The sequence below is a fragment of the Dendroctonus ponderosae genome, unplaced genomic scaffold (genome assembly GCF_020466585.1).
Source record: "Dendroctonus ponderosae isolate FM_Combo_2020 unplaced genomic scaffold, Dpon_F_20191213v2 Dpon_F_20191213_1, whole genome shotgun sequence".
Lineage (NCBI taxonomy): Eukaryota > Metazoa > Arthropoda > Insecta > Coleoptera > Curculionidae > Dendroctonus > Dendroctonus ponderosae.
Window position 1 is genome coordinate 28,976,300 of NW_026017110.1, and position 23,655 is coordinate 28,999,954.

Here is a 23,655-nt window from a genome sequence, read left to right on the forward strand (position 1 = left end):
ATTTTTGGACGACGCCTCTCTGTGGTTGCATTTAGCAAAATCATTTTGGCGGGAAAGCAAAACTGTCCAATCTATACTCTGTAATCTGTGGTGTATGTGCCGTATATACTATCTACCCTTTGAGGTTTGAATTTTAGTTTCTACCTGCTTTGTTTCAGTCGACAGGAATTTAGTTCGCCACTCGTTGGCCATTAATATGAGCTTCAATGTTAATGAAATCAACGTTCGCACACAAACCCAATTAAAACTGCGTTCCATTCGATTTGCTCTTTGAAGAGAGGTGCCTTATGCCGTAAATTATGCAATATTTGTTAACGGTTTGCCATTTATAGACCGAACTGGCCTGTTTGAGTGGCTGAAAGCGATATCGGCAGACAAAAGGTGTTTATCTTGACACCGCTTAATTAAAATTACTCGGAAAAACGGGTCTAACATCATTCATATGCAACAGCCAGAAGAATCGTACGCTTGCAATGTCGCAGCTTTTCGAGCGAATTCTTGGCTTATCCCAATGGGGATCGGATTGATTGACATGTCAAGCGGCACACCCAAGAATCTATTGCTTCCATTAGGTTTCCAGTAGAGAAAAGTGGTCCAATTGGTACCCGGAGTTGCATCAGCTCGAATGGCTGACGAATTATCGGGCCAATTGATCAAACGGTCCCAAAGGCTGGCTATTCGGTTGCATAATCTGGGTACCATTAAGTCATTCATCTCTTCGGCATTCCCAAATGAGCGCAAGCAACCTTGCTAGGTGAACGATACCAACAGATGCGGTTGTAATTTGTAATGGTGAAAAGTGAACGGATTCAGTGTGTTTATGTGTAACAGGGACGCACACCAAACTGGTATTTGTGGCCCAGTGTTGGTTCATTTGGTAAAAATCGTGCATTATTTCGCTTTCTGCGTGCTTTGATTGAGTCAGGAGCAAATTTTTGAAATTATAAGAACAGAAAGAACAGAAACACAGAAGAACAAAAAGAAGGAACCATGAGTCTCACTGCGTGCTGGTGCTGTACGATCGAAAGAACGGCTGGCTCGAAGTCCGGTTTCATTGTCTTCGGCAGGCAAAGAATGGCCTTTACTCCTATGGGTTGTGAAATAACGGATAGTGGAGTAAACGATACCGCACATGAAGAATGTTGTCCGCATAATAACTACACCAAATTACATCATACACGGCCTGCTTGCTAATGTAGGCGGTCCGATTTTCTTCGGGTTTTTTGTCCGACAAACTAGACATTTTATTTACAAAGTGACCCAATTAAGAACCTGCATTTAAATCATCCATTTGCGCCAAATGACGAAATCGACTTACACCAACCAACCGACCAACCACATTAGTTGCATTAATGAATTATCGAAGTGGTTGTTTGTTGGCACAGCCACGCCCTGTTCGTCCTCTGCCAAATGCCATCAGATGCTGATTTTTGCGCCTTTTGTAAATATTCATCTAAAAAATGTTCACTCAAAAATTCGTCACTTCCAACCTAGAGCGAGGAGCAACTTAAAACTTTCACATTAGATAGAAGGCACTTTCACTTAAAAACTTTCAGAAATTTGTTCAAATTAGGCCATATGCTGATTTTTCGCCCTTTGTGAATGTTCCTATAAAAATTCAGGTTTTTACACAACTGCAGATTCATCATTAAAAAATCGTTACTTCCAACCTAGACCGAGTAGCAACTTGAAACTTTCACATTAAATAGAAAACACTTTCACCTAAAAACCCTCAGGAATTTGTTCAAATTAGGCCTGATGCTGATTTCGCGCCCTTTGCGAATATTCATATAAAAATTCAGGTATTTACACAACTGCAGACTCATCATTAAAAATTCGTTAATTCCAACCTAGAGCGAGTAGCAACTTGAAAGTTTCAGTTTAGATAAACCTTCGTAAATTGTATTCAAATGCCGTCAGATGCTCATTTTTGCGCCGTTTGTAAATGTTCATCTAAAAACTTAGGTTTTCACACAGCTACAGACTTCATTAAAAATTTGTTAATTCCAATCTAGAGCGAGTAGCAACTTGAAACTTTCACATTAGATAGAAGAAACTTTCACCTAAAAACCCTCATAAATTTGTTCAAATTAGTCCAGATGCTGATTTTGCGCCCTTTGCGAATATGCATATAAAAATTCAGGTTTTTACACAACTGCAGATTCATCATTAAAAATTCGTTAATTCCAACCTAGAGCGAGTAGCAACTTGAAACTTTCAAATTAGATAAGATACTTGCATCTGAAAACCTTAAGAATTTCATTGAAATAAATTCGAATGCTAATTTTAGCTTTTTCGCCACATTCCAATAAAAAATGCCGGCCTCTACCATAGAGCATGTAGTAACTTGAAATGTTCACAAACTATAAAAGAGACTCGACTCTTAAACCTCCGAGAAGGTTATTCGTATAAGTTGCCGATTTTAGTACTGTTTCGGAATGTTGATCCAAAAACTAGGATTTTTTACGCAACTGCAACCTCTTCAATAAAAATTCGTAGCTTCTAATTTCGAACGAGCAGCAACTTGATACTTTCACATCTTGAATGTGAAACCTCTAAAAATTTTATTTAGATCGTATATTTATACGTCTTTTGCAAATGTTGGTCGAAAAATTAACGTTTCACGGAAATACCACACACTTTTCTAATAAAAAGTTCAGTCTACCAAAGACACTTGAAACTAAAAAAAGTTCTTGTAAAGCGCCTCAGAAGCAATTTTTTGTGCTTTTTGCAAATGGTGCAATCGTTCATATCACCGGATAGTTTGGTTGAAAAGGTGAATATAACCAAAGCAGCATAAAATTGAGTAAGTTACAACTTTCTAGAACGGATGTTCTAAATAATAAGCTGAGAAAAATGGTCATTTCTTCAACAATTGTCATCCTTCAAGTTACTAATATCTGATTTTTTTAGGAAGCAGGAATTAACTCAAATGAAAAGCGACATGTAAGTAGCAATTTTGTAACCATTTCACACGCTAATCAATCAAATAATGGAAAATCCATTAACTTTCCCATCTTTCACGTGTACTAAACTGGTAGTACTTTTACGTGTATGGGATCAAACTTATTGGGAATTTTTCTATTTTCTATGGCCTTACATGAGGATTTCATTCAATTTGGATTTAGTAGATTTAATTGCGCGCTACTAATCGGTCCGTTATTTTTCCATCGAAAATAACACCCTTACAAGACCGATTTTCCTCACAAGTGTTTTTGCCAAAACATTTCGCTCACGATCCGCTGTCCCTCGGAAACTGGGGCATAAATTTCGACATCGTCGCAATTTAATCCCCGCCTCCCGGACACTTCATAAGTTGTTTTTTTTCGTTCGCATGGCAAAACTACTCTAGCTGATGGCCGATATTCTTCAACATTGAAAACCACATCAGTTTTTATGGTAAACTGCAGCCTTGCCGATCTTTTGGTAATTAGAGCGTCGCAACTCGCGTAAAAGTAGTTTTCCGGCGACTTAATGTTAAGGCCATCGATATGGATTTGTTTGTCTTCCTGTTTTTTTTCACAACTGACCAATCACGGAAGCCAAACTGGATGGCTAAATGCCACGTCATTTGCATACGCCCATCCCAGTTTGAAATGTTTTTAACTATCTAAGAAGCAAACGCTTCAAGTGGCTTACATAAGCCAATCATAGTAAACCCAAACAAAGGAGATCGAAAGGATTCAAGCAGCAGCGTCTTTGATGAGAAGTTGCGTTCGTTGCAAAACGGCTGTGAAAGTTGGCCAAAATGTGAAAGGTTCCGTCGCGTTGTGTAAGTAGTCTACTAGTAGTATTATCCAGTGCCATACTGAATACACAATTTGCAGTTGAAACCGCCAAATGGTGCTCGTTGAGAAATCATCTTCGGCGACATTGGAACCAGCGCTTAATTAAATGCAACATTCTCAGCGATACACATCGCTGTTTGTAACCTTGTAGCGCAATTTCGCTGTCCAATTGCTTGCACAACTTGCTGGCTGATAAACCAGTCTTTTGCATGTCGGGGCTGGTTGCAAGAGACCGCTGATTGATGGTTGCACGTTAAACTAATCGGTCAGCCGGCGGCGTTTGATGGTGGTTTGAATGCACAAGCAATACACCACAAGTGACATATTTCAGGTTGAAAATCGCGTGAGAATTGAGGAAGTTATGCGACTTACAGTGGATATGCAGTGCACCCTTAACATTTTCTGGTAACCGCATTGTATGGTATTGGATTTTTATGACGAAAGTTGCGTTCGAAAGTGGAGGAATTTTGCTTAATGTCGTTTTTTTAATTTTTGGATTCCCAAAAAGAACACGCGAGGGGAAAGGACTTGTTTTTTTTGTTGCCTAAAGGGGACTTTGAGCAATGAAAATCTGTATAAAATGGGCGAAGAAAAAATCGCACAGGGCAGTGCTTAGCAGCTGAGAAGCGCACTGGATTTTGTTGCATTTTTATGGAGAAACTTGCGTTGGAACGCCCGGAAATTTTGTTCAAAGGTCCCTATATTTGCTAAAAAAATGTGATTTTTAAGACCAAGAAAAGTGCCTAAACAAGTCTCTATAAAGCGCACTTTTGACTTAATAAAGATTAAATTGGCCAAATTGTGAGCAACAAAAATAGTTTATGGTAGTGTCCAAAGAACACTGTATCTAGTCCGTAAGAAATCGGCTGAAAAACATCCACGTTCCGAGCAAAAGGACAAGCTAGATGCATCTGATCTTCGACGACCTCAAAGTGAGCTTCAAACAATGGCATTTTGATGGCTAAAAAAGGTACCTTAAACGGGGCTTTGCTTTTTTTACACTGTCTAAACATAGTGCATGGGCTGAAGAGGTGAAGACCAGTTGGCTTCTGCTGTCGATTGCTTGGTAACTGTGCGAATAACTGCTGTGACAATTGGCTTGAAAAATACTAATAAATGGCAGTTTTGAATTGAAAATCCCCGCAAAGTTGAGACTGTGAGAAAAATAATAGAAGCGCGCACGATAGTGCTGACTTATCTTCTGAGAAGCCCCCTGAACCTAGTGCCTCGAAAACTGGAAGTGTTGGCTAAAAAATGCCTTTTAGGCTTTAGGACACTGTGTTGAGTTGTTGCCGCTCTCTGAGTTAGCGAGTAACTCATCGGTTAATGAATTATAAGTGATTGATTAAAGCTTTACGAGACCCGAGACTGGAATTTTCACATCTAAAAAAATGTCAATAACCTTTTGTCTGAGCAGCGTTTTACTACTTTGTTCCAGGAACCCGGACCGGAACCGATCTGGACCGAAAACCGGAACGGAACCGTTTTTTTTTGGACCGGAACTGTAACGGAACCCATATTTGATATTAACACACTGTTAGGTGCTGAACCCGAACCGAAATATTTTATTTCGGTTTTTTCGGTGTTATTTCAGTTCTGCTTGTAACGTTTGAAAGAAATTACTGTACATTTTACAAGCAAATGAAAATAATCATTTATCTTCCTGCAAATGAATATAAAATTACGTTTCTGTGTTCTGGTGGGCGGCGGTGTTCTATTAATGTGCCGACAAAGGGTCGGCACTTCTTTTAGTTAGTTAAAAACTTTTAGAGGAACAATTATTTGTGAGCACCAACCGACTTTTCAATCGAGAAGAACAAACACCGTACACTATTTTTAAAAAATTTTTTTAAGTAGAATTATTTTAGTTTTTCGATTACCAACAAAGCAACATTCGAAATTGAAATGTTGGACAAAAGCAACTCCTTAAAAGATGGCGAAGACATGAACCAGGAAGAACAATGTTTAAACGGAGATAAGAGTGAAAGAAGAGAACTTGACGAAGTTGTGGACCTGAGTGAAAACGGAAAGAAGAGAAAAGCGCTAAAGTCAGAAAATTCATTGACAAATTACTTTTCAAAAATACAACGATTAAATTAGTTTTTGTATGGGAGTCTTTATTGCAATGTTGTTCCATTTAATGTTACCTGAATTTCAATCCTTGTGTGGGGTTGCTAGTCCTTCTACACTCCCTACCATACAACCAGCCGAAGTACCGTATGAAGCAGTGGATCGTTTGCGCATCTTTTATCTTGTATTATACAACAAACAAGGAAAAAGATAGTGAGATTCCTAATTAGAGTAACTTTGTCCTCGTTCGTTGTTATATGTGGATTGTGGAACAGAAATGAACCGAAAAAGAACCGGAACCGTAACGGAACCGAAATTTTAAATTTTGCCTTGGACCGAATCCGGAACGGAACAGTTATTTCGTTTCGGTCCGGGTCCTTGCTTTCTTCAAACAACTAAAAAAAGTCATCTAGATTTTCTCAGCAACAGAACTGAGTCCAAAGAAAGTCGACGAGTTTTCTTGTAAAATCGATCTCGTTATTTTTTTGCATAAAAGATTCAGTTTGCCAGTATTTTACAGTAAAACGTTAGGAAAACGTGGTTTTTCTGTTTAGAGACTGTGTTGTTTAGAAATATTGACCTAAAAGTGAAGAAACCCCAGTTTCCATGAGTTTTAAAAATAAATTATTATCAACTTTCGCTTTTCCAGTTCAGTTAAATGTTTTTGGAAAAAATCCCTGAAATAATTATTAGGATTTTGTTCATAATTCGAAGCTGCAAAAACGTTTTATTAACGTTTTCCTGCCGTTGTTCCTCCGTAGGCATCTCATGTTTTTATTATTTTCGATTGCATTTTCTACTTCTGTTATGTAGTTTCCTTCCAATCCTTGCGTACCATTTTTCTTGCTTCTCTTCTGAATTCGCGGTATTCTTCTGTGTTTTGTTTGCCTTTGCCGTACAAGGTCCTTCTTTTTTCTATCAGCTGAATCGTTTCCGCTCTTAGTTTGTTTATTATTCTCGTTTTCTTTTTTGCGATATTGAGTGCTGTTTCTTTAATTATCGTTGTTAGGTATGTTGCCACTTCATTTATATTTGTTGGACTTATATTTTCGATTCATTTGGCTCTCAATTCGTTTTGGTATATGATATTGTTTTCTTTCAGAGTGCTGCTATCTATTGAGTCTGTGTTGTGTTCAATATATCTTTTCGGCTTCTGTTTGGATAATTTAGCTCTGACTATCCGGTGGTCGGTTCCTGTGTTGAAACAGTTTACTACTGAGATGTCGGTGGCAATTTTTTTGGAGTCGACAATTTTTGTAATTTGGAACACGCGAATTTCTAAAGAACAGAGCGCAGTTGAGTAAAAATTAATTTAGAGATTTTCTCAACTGAGAACAGAACTGAAAATTTCTAATAATTTTCCTGGAATTTATTTCGTCTGTAAAGTAAAGTGTCTTCTAACGATAGCGAAAATTTAAAATTGCTACTAGATTCACATCTAAAATTTTCACATCTGAAAAAAAGGTCAACATTTTTTCTGACGTTTTATTACTTTTTTTACTACAAAAAAGTCATCTAGATTTTATTAAAATCGATCTTTTACTTTTTTTGCATAAAAGATTCAGTTTGCCAGTATTTTACAGTAAAACGTTAGAAAAAACGCTGTTTTTCTGTTTAGAGACAGTGTTGTTTAGAAATATTGACCTAAAAGTGAAGAAACGTTAGTTTCAAAGAGTTTTCCAAATAAATAATTTTAAACTTTCGCTTTTACAGTTCGGACAAAAATAATGATTATGGTTTTGTCCGTAATTTGAAGCTGCAAAAAGTTTTCCCAAATTTTGTTTGCAAAGTGGTTAAGGAGGCGAGTGTTCCAATAAAATTTCTTTTATAATTTTTACAGAAAATATCTGAAGCTTGTCAGTATTTTAAGTGAAACTAAAAAATGATGCGATTTTTGCGTCGAAAGAATTGCTTAATAGAAACTTTGTTAAAACTGGAATGACATGAAAATTTAAACGAACTTTAAAAATCTTCAGAGCGATGAAGACGGCGAATTTTCCAAAAACTTTTTTGAAAAGTTTTACTCTCTGGTCGTTTTTTCAAGAACATCCTAATTACTTTCGGTGAAAAACTGAATAAAATTATTTGGTTTTTGTGTCAAATTCAAAGCTGAAACAGGTTTTCTAAAGTTTCCTGCAAATCGATGAATGAGGCGAATTTTCGCGTGTGAAAAACGAAACGTGTTTGTAAAATTACAAAGCTATAAATTTATCGTGTAATTTTTTGCGTAAAAGACCTCCTGATCGTCAGTATTTTTAAGCAAAACTCTTCAGAATAGAGCGTTTTTGAGTAAACCAAAAAAATCAGTCAACACTAAAAACCACACTGGAACGGCATTTGTTGACTTTTTACAAAGCGGCGAAAGATTCGAAATGTACTTCACAATTTTTCGCGAAAACTTGAGCATTTAGAAGAACGAACAACTGAAATTTTGAAGAAATTTTAAAAATGTTATTAATAAATGACCTTTAAAATGAATGCGCTGGGCCGGCGCACCAAGCAATTTGCGTTACACTGCGCCAACATCTAAAAGTTCACTGAGTTACCCAGGCCTACCCGAAAACGCTACAAAACCATTCCCAAATCATCCTACCTCCAGCTTAACATCTCAATTCCTCTTCAGGAACACCGAAGGTTTATCTGCAGCGTACTCTTGTATGAGCAATGTGGTTCACTCACTCCGATCGATCACTGGGCGGTCACCAGCGGCGAGCAAAAAACTGTTTCTTCAGCGTCAGTCGGCAATCGACTGGCCGTCCACCCGCCGCCGAAGAATCAAAGAAAACCCCCCAAACGTGCCGCCCTACTAGAACGCTACCGATCATGGCCTTTGGTCCAAAACACCTTCGGCGGGTTGCGACATCGACTTAATCGCATCCTCGTGAACTGAATCCAGTCCGGCCGAAAGTAAGAGCCGAAAAACACCCAGCTGGTATGTCGTCGGCTGGTGATTAATCGCTGTTAGCGGGCTTTGGTGTCTTTCATTATGCAACCGTTCAATTGAAGAAACTGATGGAGAGTAAAACGGTAAAAACGTTATGTAACGATCGAAGAAGATTGAAGAATATTCAGTGCACAGTTTCACCAGGAAATGGTTAGGAATTTGGGTCCTCCTAAGTGCCATGGGATCTTTTTAAACGTTTTCTTCCTCAGCGGTTTCTAATGCCGCAAAGGGAAGTTGTCAATTTACTGGTACCTGGATGGAATAATTGATTCTTTGACCCCATTGGCCTTCGCAGGCGCTGCTTTCTGGGCCATGCGGCAAATTACTTTTCTACATCGCGCCTCATTGGAATGCCGGCAAAACACAACTTGTTCACTGCTTCTATTCATTACACTTAACCATACATCTACTATCACATAAGATATTGAACACCAAGGATGCCAATGGTAAAAAAATCCATGCGTATGTACACTCGTAGCTAATTAAGTAAATGCGGGGCTTGCGGGCTTCTTCAGAACTTCTTCACTTCGTCGCTCTCGCTGATAAAGGCCTGGTTGCAAACACCCCCGAACGCCACGTTGTTTTTCTCCAAAGTTCTGAAGCCGTTCAACACCGGAGAGCCCAGTTGGACCTGTTTGGGCGTTATCGTAAACACGGCCGTTTCCGCCAGGCTGTTGTCCTTTTGACCAGAAGTGCGTTCTTTGTCCGGATATCCATTTAGAGCCTTCGCGTCCCTCTTGTGCTGTACGTAGAACCACCTGGAACCAAGTATAATTCTGGTCCACCATTTGAAGACTATTGCTTTAAACATACCCGAAAATCACCACGGCGGGCACCGTCAAGACGCCGCCCAGGATGAAAAACGCCCCCGGCATGCTGTTGATGGTTGAGGCGTAAGTAGCGCTGTACATGGGACCGTAGAGGAGCGGCATCAGGGCTTCGCAAGCTCCGAATAGGGAGTTCAGTTTGCCTGCAACCAACCGGATTTTCAGTTTTTTAAATTGGCGCAAACACACGCGTTATGTGTGCGGAAGTGTGGGCGCAAGCCTAAAATCTCATTCCTGTTTAACATCCTTTGGGAATCTCCTACGAGTTGGGATGCACACAATAGGTGGACTAAATAAACTTTGTCTGCATCGTAAATGCCGGTCTCAAAATGAAGGTTTGTATACAAATGCTCTCCATCCTTAAAAAAATCGCAATCTTTAAGCTAAAGCGAGAAGCAAATTTAAATTTTTACAATTCTTGGAAAGTCTTTCGAAATTTTCAGTTTTATCAGCTTCGTAAATGTGGGTGTTATAATGGATGTTTTTACTTAACTGCGCTAAGTATTTTCAAAAATCGCATTTTTTAAGCTAAAGCTAAATTGCGAGTAGCAATCTGAAAGTTTCATCACCGATAGCAGAGGGTTTCAGAGGGACTCAAAATTATCAGCTTTTTTAAATTGGTAAATTTAATCATCATCTCAGTTCTAAACTCTTTCAACACAGGAACCGACCACCGGATCGTCAGAGCTAAATTATGCAAACAGAAGACGAAAAGATATATTGAACACAACACAGACTCAATAGATAGCAGCACTCTGAAAGAAAACAATATCATATACTAAAACGAATTGAGAGCCAAATGAAGCGAAAATATAAGTCCAACAAACATAAATGAAGTGGCAACATACCTAACAACTATAATTAAAGAAACAGCACTCAATATCGCAAAAAAGTAAACGAGAATAACAAACGAACTAAGAGCAGAAACGATTCAGCTGATAGGAAAAAGAAGGACCTTGTACGGCAAAGGCAAACAAAACACAGAAGAAAACCGCAAAATCAGAAGAAAAGCAAAAAAAATGATACGCAAGGATTGGAAGGAAACTACATAACAGAAGTAGAAAATGTAATCGAAAATAATAAAAACATGAGATGCTTACGGAGGAACAACGGCAGGAAAGAGTTAATAGCCCTAAACGATTTCATTCACCGGGAAACCAGATATAAGAAGAAAATACTAAAGATCACCAAGGAATTTTACCAAGACCTATACACATCACAACTAAAGAAACCAGAAAAAATTACATTTAAGAAAGTGAGAAATGGGGGTCGGACGACATCCCCGAAATAACAGAGGAGGAAATACAACATGCTCTTAAAACATCAAAATATCGCAGGGCCCTTGGAGGCGACGGCATAGTGATAGAAATGATCAAGGAGGCAGAAGAAACAATGATTCCCAAGCTAAAGAGACTTCTCAACACTTTGAGTTTTGAAAGCTTTGAAACCCAAGAAATACCTGAAACCTGGAACGAATCCATAATCATCCTACTCTACAAGAAAGGAGACCCGACACTTCTTCTGAATCTTCTTCGGCGAATTTGTTTGCTTTCACCCATCTATAAATTGTTCAAGAGAATCATCGTTAACAGAATCAGTAGCAACCTTGATTACCATCAACCTGTAGAACAGGCGGCATTTAGAAAGGACTTCAGCACATGCGATCATCTCTTGACCTTCAAAATCCTAAATGAGGAAATGACAGAATACAACATGCCATTATACACAGCCTTCATAGTTTACGAGAAGGCCTTCGATTATATTGAACATTGGGCAATTCTAAGTGAGCCCGTGTCGACCATAGATACATACACAAACATACTGGAGAGAGATTCACAAAAACGCGAAAGCGGCAGTGAGAATACAGTTGGACTGGTCAGAAGAGGCAGTCATCATCGACGACGAGAAATTAATACATCTCAGATGCGCAGACGACATAGTCCTGTTAGCCAACAACGCTGAACACCTGGAAAAACTGATTACAGATCTGAACCGAAAATCAAAGGAAATAGGCCTCAAAATCAATATGCATAAAACCACAACTATATGTTCGATGGATCCCAGTATCATAATAGACAACAACAAAAGAGAGAATGTAACGACTCTACATACTTACATACTACGGCCAACGAATAACTCTTTGGAAAGGAAAGCAAAGATATCGAGATCGAAAGGAGAATTAGAATAGAATGGGCGGCTTTCGAAAAACTAAAAAATATACTCACCAACAAAGGAATGGCCCTGTAACTGCGATCAAAACTTTACGACCAATGCGTATTGCCAGTAACCACATACGGCGCTCAAACTTGGACCTTCACAGGGCAAATGGTGAACAAGCTTAGAGAATCCCAAAGAAATATGGAAGGAAGAACATTAGGCGTTTCTCTGCGTTGCAAAAATCGAAACGAGTTAATTAGAAGCAAGTCTAAAATAACAGATATAACAGACCGGGCAGCACAACGTAAATGGGACTACTCGGGACATATCGCCCGAATAAAGGATAACAGGTAGAATGGAAGAGTGTTGCTATGGAGGCCATGGACCGGCAGAAGAGCGAGAGGAAGACCTATCACACGTGGGTACTGGTATCACGATACTTGCAGTTAATGTCTAACATTGTTAAGTGACTAGAAAACAGACATAATTTTTTTTTACTAAAAAACTACGAATGCTACAAGATTTTACAAAGAGCACAAAATTGTGAACAAATGATTAGTGCATCAACCTAAAAAAAATGAGTTGATTTCATCCTCCAACTAAAAAATGCTGGTAGTTTTTGTACCACGACACTCTGAAAACGGCTGAACTCGATTGTTTCATCAAAATACGAGTCTTACATAAGAACAAATTCACAGCGAGTTTCACTAAAATACATCGTACCATTCTCCCGGTATTTCGAAAAAGATAATTTTTTTGAAGAACTTTGACCATCAATAGCAGAGGAGCCAGATATTTTTTGTTAATAAAAAAATATCGCAGTACCTTCTTGATCATGAGCTTACGGGACACCCTGTATGTAGGTATTTTTGTTCTCTCATTTGTCGGAAAAACTCATCTTTATTAGTTGAATTATCATTTTCATTATCGTCTCAAAATTCGAAGAGCCGGCAGACTTTGAGAAACCAATAGTGGCAGCCAAATGGAAAAAGTTCCATTTGCTAGTCTACACAATATCAATTACATCAGGATGGTCGTCGATTTTTGAGACCACAACAATGTCCTACGTATTTCCAGCAGCCGAATGCGACTTGGACTTAAAGCTGGAGCACGAAGTCTTACTGAATGCTATTACTTATGCAGGTGCACATATTAACTGGCTGAAACAGTACAGAAGCGACTGAAAATGCAAATTTCTAGGCATGATCTCGACTGGATTCGTATGGGGCTATCTATGCGACACTTTAAGCAGGAAAAACCTTCTGTTAACTGGCTACTTGTTGGATACAAAGCAATGCATGAGGAGAATTTTCTAACAAAATAAATTTTATAATTTTTCGCTGAATAGGAATTGTCAGGAAAGAAGAAAAGCATCAGAAAATATTTTTTTTTACACTTATTGAACTTGTAGTTCCGTAATGGGTTTTTGAGAAAACCTTAATGATTTTCGAGAAAAAAACTAGAAAAAAAACCACATTTTTTTAACAAACTCTACAGTCTCCAGAGGGATGGGGGAGGCGAGTTTTCCAAATAATGTATAAAAAAATTAGCTGTTTTATTTTATAAAAACAATTATTTGATTTTGTTTGAAGCTGGAAACGGATTTGAAAACTTTTTGCAAACAGACGAAAAAGGCAAAATTTATTTGATAATTTTTCGCAGAAAACGCCACAAGATTGTCACTATTTTAACACTGGCGTTAAAATAAATGTTAAAACAATTAAGAAAAAAGTCATCAACATTTTACCAGCAACGGAACCGAGTTACTGCGCCGGTGCGTTGGGTTGGCGCACTAAGCCATTTGCGCCGCACTACGCCAACTTCTAAAAATTCACTGAGTTACCCAGGCCTAATGTAGCTGCAAATTTTATTTTTTTTATAAGAAAGTAAGAAAATAATTTTTATAAAAAATTATTTTCTTACTTCAGATACTTTATTTCGGGTTCTGAAAGGTCTTACTCTTGTTCTTCCTTCCCTCACAAGAATTGAAGATGATTTTCCTGACGTTTCTCTTTGAGAGCTGCAAAAATCGTTAATTGTAGAGTCGTGTAATCGTCGTACATCTGCGTCAAAGATTTCCAGAGGCCTGAGGTCTGAGGCAAGAAATTGCCTACAGAAAATATCGACAAATTTCGAACTTGCATTGAAAATTATTGAACTGCAGCTCTTACAAAATGGAAAAATTTGCGTCGACGTTCTTCCACGTTTTGGTTCGTCCCGTAGCTCAGTTGGATATGGCAATATCGTATCAGCTAAGTAAGAGATAGAATAGACGGTAAGTCAATTCAATGCCTCCTTGGGGGGGGGGGGGAGATTTTAAAAAGTCCAGTGCATACGTTAGCTCAAAACTCACCTAATTCATCAGATGAAACCAACTTGGAAGCAATAGACCGCATGGCTATGAACGAAGTCCCATTGAGGATTTCGACGATGGCGCCTAGAAAGGACAAGGACACATTATCAGGAAGTTGGTTGCTGAAGGCGAATCAAGCGAAACGTTTATCATGTTTACACGCTTTGCAAGAATGAATTAGCCGTGGCAATTGTCCAATCAACGCTTCCTTAAATTGACAAGGACGCTGGATAAAAAGAGCTACGGCCGTGACCAATCATGCTACTCAGTCCTCACCCAGATAAAATACCAGAGACGTCATCGCAAATCCATAGACGAAGCTGCTGAGGATTTTACTCATCGACGAGTAGATGCCGATGATGGCGTCGTCGATCTTCAGCAGGTGGCTAAACACGCCCACAGACACCGAAGTACCTGCAAACCAAGTCAATTAACAATTTCGATTAAAAAAAACATTCCCTGGCCTGAAGAACCAGCACCTATTAATAGCAATTAATGTTTTCAAGCACCGTTAATCGGCCGACCGCAATTCGTTTGAAAAGCAAACATTATATAATCTTCGGCAAGGTTGCGCGTGCAATGAAGCTATCCGCTAATTGTGACCTTTAACAGTCAGCAGAAGTGCACTGAACAGTTACCTATCAGATTGGTGAGCATGCTGTAGGTGGAGAAGATGCTGAAGTCCACTTCGTCCCAGTTGAAGCGGTAGCGGGTGAAGAGGTAGGCCACGTTCATCTCACCTGCAAAGACAACAGTTCTGGAGACTGGCAATCACTTAGCATTTTCTGGAAAGCCTTTTAAATGGTGTCGGGCAAATGCGCTGGAACGAAGACAAATGTGGCTAAAAAAGGTCTGTTTTGCTTTCAAAATTGCTCCAGGAAAACCCCATAGGAAGCTAGAAACAGCTCATTTTCGGGGTCAAAGAAAGTGCCTGAACAATTCACAAAAAAAAAACATGCATTTTTAATTAACAATTGACCAAACTGTGAAAGAAAAGAAATGAAAGAAAAAAAAAGCAAATGATAGTGTCCACTTAACATCTAAAAATAACTTCACTAAACATGGTGGGATTATCATTTGGAACTTTGCGTTGAAAAAAAGAACGAAATGCTGTTAAAGAAGAGCTTTTGGATGTTAGGATCTGCGTAAGAAATAGGCTTCAGAATTACGAATAAATTGCCGAAACTGCGAGAAAAACTACTACTTGAGGAACTACTTTGTTCAAACCATTAAAAAACGTCATCTATATTCCCCCAGCAACAGAAGTGAGTCCAAAGAAAGTCGACGCGTTTTCTTGTAAAATCACTCTCCTAATTTTTTGCATAAAAGATTCAGTTTGCCAGTATTTTACAGTAAAACGGTAGGAAAACGTGGTTTTTCTGTTTAGAGACTGTGTTGTTTAGAAATATTGGCCTAAAAATGAGGAAACCCCAGTTTCCAATAGTTTTCCAAATTAATGATGATAAACTTTCGCTTTTTCAGTTCGGGGAAATATTTTTGGAAAAAGACCCAGAATTAACTATTAGGGTTTGGTCCATAACTCGACGCTGCAAAAAGTTTTCCAAAAATGTTTGCAAAGCGGTTAAAGAGGCGAGTGTTCCAATAAAATGTATCTTACAATTTTTTACAGAAAATAACTGAAAATTGTCAGTATTTTAACTGAATAATAATGCGATTATTGCGTAGATAGAACTGCTTAATAGCAACTTTGTTAGAACTAGAATGACCTGAAAATTAAAAGAAACTTTAAATATTTTCAGAGCGATGTCGCCGGCGAATTTTCCCAACAATTCTTTGTAAACTTTTGCTACTAAAAATGTATCTTGTATATTTCGCGGAAAATGCCTCCAGATTGTCAGTATTTTTGAGTGAAACTATAACATAGAGCCTTTTTCAGTATAACGCACCGGCGCAACTCAGTTCCGTTGATGAATTTTTTACTTATTTTAGATTTATTTGAAAATTTAAATTAAAATAAAATTATTTGGTTTTTGTGCCAAATTCGAAGATAAAGAGGGTTTTCTAAAGTTCCCTGCAAACCGATGAATGAGGCGAATTTTTTACCAAAATTAATTTCGTCATTTTTTGCTGAAAAAACTCCATTTTTGTCAAAAAAGTAGAAAATCATCAGAAAATAATGTTTTTTGCGTTTCCGAATAAAAACTTTTAGTTTTGTGATTGGTTTTGAAGAAAACCTTAATGGTTTTTGTCTCGAATTCGAGCCTGAAAAAGTTTTTGTAAAATTTTTACCAAGCTTTAAATTTATCTTGTGATTTTCGCGCAAAAGACCTCCAGATGGTCAACCTAAAAAACAATTTTTTTTAACAAACTCGACAGTGTTCATAGGAATTGAAGTGACGAGATTTCCCAATAATCTGTTATAAACTTTCGCTTATTCTGTTCGTTTTTTAATAGAAAATGATTTGATTTCTGTTCCAAATTCGACGCTGAAAAGATAATTCAAAACTTTTTATAAAGTGATCAAGGATTCGAAATTTATTTCATAATTTTTCACGGAAAATACGTAAGTTTAGCAACAATTTTAAGTGAAACTTTAGAAAAGTGAGCATTTAGAATAAAGAGTAACTTAACTAAAACTGGAAAAATATTATTAATGGGCCTTAAAATAAATCGAAAACAAGTAAATAATAGTTATCAACATTTTCCCAGCAACGGAGCTACGGGGTTACTGCGCCGGTGTGTTGGGTTGGCGCACCAAGCCATTTGCGTAGCACTGAACCAACGCTTAAAAATTCGCTGAGTCACCAGGCCTACACTTCACATCTTCTGGAAACCCCCATAAACAGCGTCCGATTTTCATTCTGAAACCGGCGTTGGAGAGAGGCGAAATCGCGCTTAAATCCCGAATCTAAACTTTGCAAAACCGCAGCTCTGAACGAAAGAACGCGCCGCCTGAAGCCAGCCATCCATTTGCCGTCTCCCTAAGCCTAAGAAACTATCACTGACATAGATAATCGAACTTAAGGTGAACGGTTCTTTGGTGAGGTTACCGTTACCAACCGGAATCAGGCAACCAAGATGATGGTGTATCTAAAAACGTGCCATCCACCGTACAATGGCAAGAATTCCCAGAAAAAGCTGCCGACACTAATTGCATCCAATTCAATTACGAAGGTTGGAGTTGTTTTTTGCGTTTTCGCTTATAGTAACTCACCATGCATCGGCCCAATAACGACCATCACCACGAGCATCAGCAGCATGACCTTCATCTTGCGATTGTTCGGTCCCGACTTGAAGGCTACCCTGAAGGTGTTGAAGAGGTGGCGCACGTCGAAGAAGTCGCGCAAGAAGGCGCAAGGTCCCTCTTGCAGCACTGGCACGTCCACCTTCTTCGGCTCCTGAATCTTTGTGTAGCCGTAGTAGAGCGCCATCACGTACATGACTGAAGAGATGGAGAAGACGCCGTAGAAGCCAATTTTCTTGTAGAGCACCCCGCTTAGAGCCAACCCGACGGGAATGCCCAACGAGCAGAAGACGTTGACGATTCCAATGCGCAGCGTGCGGGTGTCTACAGTGGTTACGTCCGCAATGTAGCTGAAGACGCCCATGAACATAGTGAACCATCCGCCGGTCATTGCTTGAATTTTAGCCGGTTAGCTGGGAAAGAAGATGGTTTTTGGGAAGTTTTACCTGGAAAGAGCCCCTCGATGAATCCAGCTACTTCCATGGGCAGCTCGTAGTAGAAGTAGGTGCAGAACATGAGGCCGATAGAGGTGAGCAGCTCGCCCACAATGGGCAGCAGCATGCATGGCTTTCTTTTGCCCCAGCGGTCGCTCCAAGAGCCCACGAACATGATGAGGAAGGCCGGCAGCGCGCTCTGCAGGATGGTCTTCCAAACGCCCATCGAGGCCACCAGCTGCTGCACCTCTTGCTCCTCCACAGTGTAATTCGCTGCAACAATCAGGTTTCAGTGACATCCCTGTGTAGAAGAGTTGGGCACTTGTTTACCAGTCCTCCTTTCACTCAACGCGTCGCAGACCTCAGGCGAGTAGCCCAGGTTGACTCTACAGGCCTTCTCTAGGTTGAGGTTTTGAGTGGCTAGACTGGCGAAGACACTCGGGATGATGTAGCAGGCCAACATTGGCTCAACCGTGATGTTCTCGCGAAGAAACCGATACTTTTCCTTCCAGGTCATCGGCGGCTGCGCCCCATCCGGCTTCCCTACAGCCGATTCTTTAGCGGCTTTGGCCATTTGCTTCTTTTTCAACACCTAGAACAGTTCGATAAAGATTTGGGGCTTTTACCGCTGGCCTAAGATCGGCCCAGTGTGCAGTTATAAGCGCAAGGTCTTAACCAGCGATCCATTGTTTCAGCAACAATGATTTCGCTATCTCCAATGCCAGTAATCGATAACAGTAATTAGCCATTCGACATGCCAATCAGGTGAGGAAAAAGAGCGGGTTTATCGCCCAAAACAAAGGGATTTGTGGCGCAATGTTCGCATCTTTCTACGGTGTTTAAGCCAATGCGATCTTGAGCCCGACCGGACGAGTAAACGGCAATTATTGTTATTATCTAAGTCAAGGATTGCTGCAAACTGTGTTGTTTCTAATTCGGAAATAATTGCTTCCTCGTTGTCTTACCCGCAGTGAGTTGCCACTTTCCATTTGATTTGGCGCTAAAAAACACCAGCAGGATGTCGACTAAGAGATTGAAGGGTTGGACCTTGCAGTGGTTTTATTTGGTTTTGGAACAATTACATGTCAGTGCTGGTTGCAAAACACTTCGCACTGGCGGTGCAGAGTCGGGAGGTTGAAAACGCGAAACATTCGCCACAAGACGCAGTTCTCAAGCTGGAAATCGGATGAAAATTCAAGGAGTTATGCGCCATGGAGTGCAACCCGAACGACTTTTGGAAACCGTATTAGTGATTGTTGATTTTGGTACGAAGTATTGCGCTTGAAAGTGGCAAAATTTTGCATAAAAATGCTTTTCGGTTCGGAGGAAAATAGGCCAGTTATCACCAGAAGAACATGCGAGGTGGATTTAATATGACTTGGAAAGTTTTGAAGAACTCAAGGCTCAAGAGAGGTGCCTACAGAACTTCCTGTTGCAATTAATACTCGCTAATGGTAGTGCCTAAACATCTTCAGGAAACCCCATTAAACTCAGTTCGATTTTCCTTGTGAAAACTGTTTCCCAGGAAGAGAAAACTGGCAAAACTATGCACATGCAGGCGACCAAAACGCCAGAACCAAACCCGAAAAGCGAGAGTAGATACCCACCGAAAGCGAATGGTACGGCTTACCTAAGTGGAACACTTGCTCATGTCTCGATGCACCACACTTACTTTCGTTCGAGCGGTAGCACAACAAACCGGGTCGAAAATCGGTCCGTACTTGGTTTTTGCATAAAGTGGCGATGGTGCTGCAAAGCTGCGCCGCCCCCACCCATCGTACCATCAAACCGTGAAACTGTTAGATAATTTCGGAATTTTTCAATTACCTTTTAACATGGTACTATTGTTAGACGCAATTAGCCGGGTCGGGTTCCTCAATCCGTCACACTTACCACACTGGTCACTCCAGCCACTGCCCTGGCCTGCGTTTGCCTCATTGCGCTCCTAAGCTCCTAACTCACGCCGGTTCTTTCGGGTTTACCCTGCCGTTGCCCCATTCAACTCAACTGGACAGTTTATTTTTCAAGAAAACACTGCGCTGATTGGATGGTAATGGGGCCGCTGTTAAGGAGCCGATTATCTGTAATTGGCCGATGCGCGGAAACGCTCTCCGGGCCTCAATTTGGCTCAACTAATTCAGTTTGGGGCATTAGCGCACCTCAGGTTGAAGTAGGCCTGGGTAACACTGTGTTGAGTTGTTGACGCTCTCTGAGTTACCCAGTTATAACTCATTTGTGGTGTGAGATTTGAGTACTTTTGAATAATCGTACCGACTAGAAGTGTGAGAAACGGTTACTTTTTTGTAGTTTTTTTGTGGTATGTTCAAATCTAATCGCAAGTCTGAATTATCCCGATTGACACTGTACAGGGTGTTTCCTCAAAAGTTGACACTAAAGGTGTGATAAACCGTTATTTTTCTGTAACGGGTTACAACGCTCCAGTTTCACCTTGATAATAGATTTCGAAATGGGACTCCACAAGGAACATGTCACTTTTTAAATGTTTCATTAAAAATGCACAATGATGATGATAGTAGAAATAGTGATGATATACAGGGTGGTTTTTTTAAATCTTGAAACGTTTAAATATTTCGGAAACGAGTCATTCGAGGAAAAAATGTTTCAAATAAGAAGTTAATATTTGGGAAGGGGATGTTTATTCGTGTCAGAAAAACAACGCCTACTTCGGCCTTGTAGGCTAGGCAGGGGTCAACTTGAGAATTTCAAATGGTAACCACAACATTTTATTGGAGATTCGAATAGCACGTCAAAAACTGAGAATAATTTATCTTAAACATTTCCTTAGATTTTGACAGGTGGCGCTGTCATTATCAATTTTTTTGCTTTAGATCTGCTGAACTATTATTTTATTGAAACGCTTAAAATTTTAGTGTGACCAATAGCATCTATTAATGTCATAGGAATATTCGGTCCGAAAATTGTTGGATGATGAAAATCAAATATGTACCTCCAAATCAACAAAACATCTATTTCAGGTTCCAAAAAAAACCTTTAAGTCGGCAAATGGCTGCAGCTGGTGCGCAGTGCACACAACTTTTTCTTTTTTATGAGACCGTTTCAAAACAACGGTTGAAATCGGCAAACGGCTGCAGTTGGTGCGAAGTGCGCACCACTGTTTCGGTTTTATGAGACGGTTCCAAAAACAACCGGTTAAATCGGCTCACTGTAACTACGGTTTCAGGTTACACGTTTAGAACACTGTTATTTTAGCGGTTACGTTAAATACCGACCATCCCTAGTACTGACTAGTTGGATTCAATACTCGTTACTACGGATCAGTTGTCTAAGTACTCATTCTAGTCGAAAGTCTTACGAAAGTCGAGGACCGATATTGGTATTTTATTAGTGCTCTTCAGATTGTTACACGAACACTTTAGTCATACAAACCATGTCCAACCCTTTAATTTATTATTCCCGTAATAGATAGGTATATTTACGTCTAAGAGTAAAAAATGAGACCATTATGAAGTCAGTTGTTAACTGATTCCCTATTTTACTCTCTATTGTTATTGTAGATATTGTCCGCAGATATTTTGAACCCCCACGGTTGTCGATACTTGCAGTTTCTAAATAAATTGTCTTTTTGAAAAAATTTTTGAGAGCAAGTCATTTAACTCTGTGAAGCAAGATGCCACACACGAAAATAAGTTTTGGTACAGTAGTAATACAGTGCGACAAGTATCAATTTTAATAAACGCCTTTTTACAAATATGCAGTTTTAAAATAAGTTGCAATTATCATGTTAGATTTTATATTAAAAACGTAAATGTACAAATGTAATTGAAGTTTAACATGCGGCAACGTGCAACGCTGTTTTTAGTGTTTAGAATCGACCGACGTTGGAAATCAAACGCGGCTTTCGGTATCCACCCGTATCGGTGCGGGTCCGGGTACTGATTTTTTTAGCTGTGTGGGTCTCCAGCTAAGCTGTTTACCCACAAAAACCCTTTCCTCACCACCGAGGTGGTATTTGGCCTTGCACCGCGGTCACTTCTGTCCTATTGTGCCCTCGTATTTTACTCCCTCATTATCCCTGTGTATTCAATGAATTCCAGAAGTGTCTTGAGGGGGTACGCATGACCTGGTCTGGTAGAGCTTCATCCCCTCCCAGGAGTCTTAGTCTACCTGCTGCATATGACTTGCAGTGACACATGATATGTAGAGTAGTTTCGTCCTCTAATTCGCACCCCCTGCAGGTCGCTTGATGGCTCAGTCCCATCCTGAAGAGGTGTTTGTTGCAGGGGGCATGTCCTGTTAAAAAGACCACTATCCTCCTTATTTTTTGCATGCTGAGATGCCTGCTAGCAGTTCATTTTTACGCGCTGTTGTGGAGGTCTTACAAACTGCCTTGCGTTAAGGGGTCGCAGTGTCTCCTCTCAGTACTTTCTATGTTGTTCCAGATCCACTGCCCAACTTCCGCCCTAACCTGGGAAAGAGATATGCGACAAGCAGGTTCTTGGTTGGTCAGTGGTTGCTCGGCACCTGCCTTAGCAAGTTCCGCAGCAATCTTGTTTCCTTTGCTCCTGTTTGTCCCAGTTGCCCAAGTGAGTTTTGCTCTGTTTGAGCTCCCAGCGATGGTCCTAAGTAGTGCTGTATAGTTCGCAAACGAATTAATTCAAAAGATCGAATTAGAGAACTGAACTAGACGATCGAATCTTCTAAATTGAAAGAGCGAATCAGTAGGAACTTAACAGAACATGGCATTTCATCTCACTCTTGAAGGAGAACGAGGCCGATGACGCCGATTGAAGTGATTGAGTCAATAGCGCGTCTCTTTACTTCCACGCTGTTTCTTTCAGTTGCCGTTGCCGACTTTGCAGTTCATAGCTGGCGATGAAAATCGATGATCCTTGTTGTTCGTATAGTTCTCTCAGACATGTTCTTTCTTCGTTTATTTCATAAACAGACATAATAGCAACCGAAAATGCACGCGATTTAATTTAATTGATTAACTGATTTGGGCCCTGATTCTACAGGGTGATTCAAAATTGGCATCATTGCTTTTAAGGGGTGATAGAGGTTCACTTGGGGAGTACGAGAAAAATATTGAAATTTTTTTTTCCGAAAATTTCTAGAAGATATTAACAGTTGAAGATCAAATTTCAATTCAATTTTGTTATTAAGCATTATTTTGAAAGTGTTCCACGTTTAATTGGAACAATATTGGAATACTTAAGCATTCAAAAAGACAAATAACGATCTTTGCTTCAAATTACGAAAATTTTTGATATAAAAAAAGTTCTCTTCTACAATTTTTTGATAAAAATTCACAGCGGCAATTATGCTTTTTGTCATTAAGAAATAGTTACAGGTGGATACAAACTGTGACTTATTTTGAATTTCCTTTCACGAATTTGCTGATATGCGATTAGTTCAGGGGAAATGCTACAGTAAGACAGCAGATCTGAAAGAACTCAAGCCAACAAAGGGCGGGGAGAGTGGTTCCAGGAAGATAGTGGACGACAATCGATGTTCGGGTTCCAGACACAGAGGAACAAGTATTGGACATCATCGAATCAGGGCCTTCCAGGGGCACTCAGAGCACAATAACTGGAACTTTCCCAGGGACCAAATAAATACCGGCTACATTCCTACCACGTTTGCACGATACACACATCACAAGGAGATACAAATGGAACACAAGTTAATTAACTGAATACGAGAAGCTGCTTGATAAGAGTGGATAATAAGGAGATTACTCAGGCACTAGTTGAAGATCGAATTTCAACTTTGTTATTAACCATTATTTTGAAATAGTTCCATATTTAATTGGTAGCCTATTGGAATACTTAAGCATTCAAAAAGAAAAATTGCGAGCTTTGCTTCAAATTACGAACATTTTTTTAAATAAAAAAA

General features: G+C 39.6%; 2 protein-coding genes across 5 annotated transcripts in view; both read right to left on the reverse strand.

Moving 5' to 3' along the window:
- LOC109538498 (peroxidase) overlaps positions 1–8,701 on the reverse strand; it is a 28,724-nt gene extending 20,023 nt beyond the window's left edge. The window contains exon 1 of the mRNA XM_048661464.1: positions 8,452–8,701. Coding sequence (XP_048517421.1) covers positions 8,452–8,465 — 14 coding nt within the window. The 5' untranslated portion in view covers positions 8,466–8,701. The remainder of the gene's footprint in view (positions 1–8,451) is intronic.
- Positions 8,702–9,168: 467 nt separating this feature from the next.
- LOC109538514 (proton-coupled folate transporter) lies at positions 9,169–19,821 on the reverse strand. Of its 4 annotated transcripts, XM_048661468.1 has the most exons (10): positions 19,672–19,821; positions 18,109–18,370; positions 17,791–18,051; positions 17,315–17,737; positions 14,778–14,879; positions 14,416–14,553; positions 14,140–14,223; positions 13,958–14,038; positions 13,746–13,896; positions 9,703–9,772 (listed from the first exon to the last, which is right to left on the reverse strand). In XM_048661468.1, exons 1-9 carry the CDS (start codon positions 19,714–19,716, stop codon positions 13,763–13,765), a joined length of 1,530 nt encoding a protein of 509 aa, XP_048517425.1. In that variant the 5' UTR covers positions 19,717–19,821; the 3' UTR covers positions 9,703–9,772; positions 13,746–13,762. The 4 variants fall into 4 exon arrangements, with proteins under 4 accessions (XP_048517422.1, XP_048517423.1, XP_048517424.1 ...); XM_048661465.1 differs by lacking the exons at positions 13,746–13,896; positions 13,958–14,038 and adding an exon at positions 9,169–9,560 and having other exon boundaries at positions 9,616–9,772; positions 19,672–19,819; XM_048661466.1 differs by lacking the exons at positions 13,746–13,896; positions 13,958–14,038; positions 19,672–19,821 and adding exons at positions 9,169–9,560; positions 19,409–19,539 and having other exon boundaries at positions 9,616–9,772.
- Positions 19,822–23,655: the final 3,834 nt, after the last annotated feature.

What these genes read in the sequence shown, in the direction of transcription:
- LOC109538514 (XM_048661465.1), bottom strand. Translation starts at nt 19,716, where the DNA reads ATGAGGCAAACGCAGGCCAGGGCAGTGGCTGGAGTGACCAGTGTG. An exon ending in CATGCTCACCAATCTGATAG is followed by an intron (nt 14,554 to 14,777) that starts GTAACTGTTCAG and finishes CTTGGTTTGCAG; the next exon opens with GTACTTCGGTGTCTGTGGGC. An exon ending in GTCTCTGGTATTTTATCTGG is followed by an intron (nt 14,224 to 14,415) that starts GTGAGGACTGAG and finishes TGTCCTTTCTAG; the next exon opens with GCGCCATCGTCGAAATCCTC.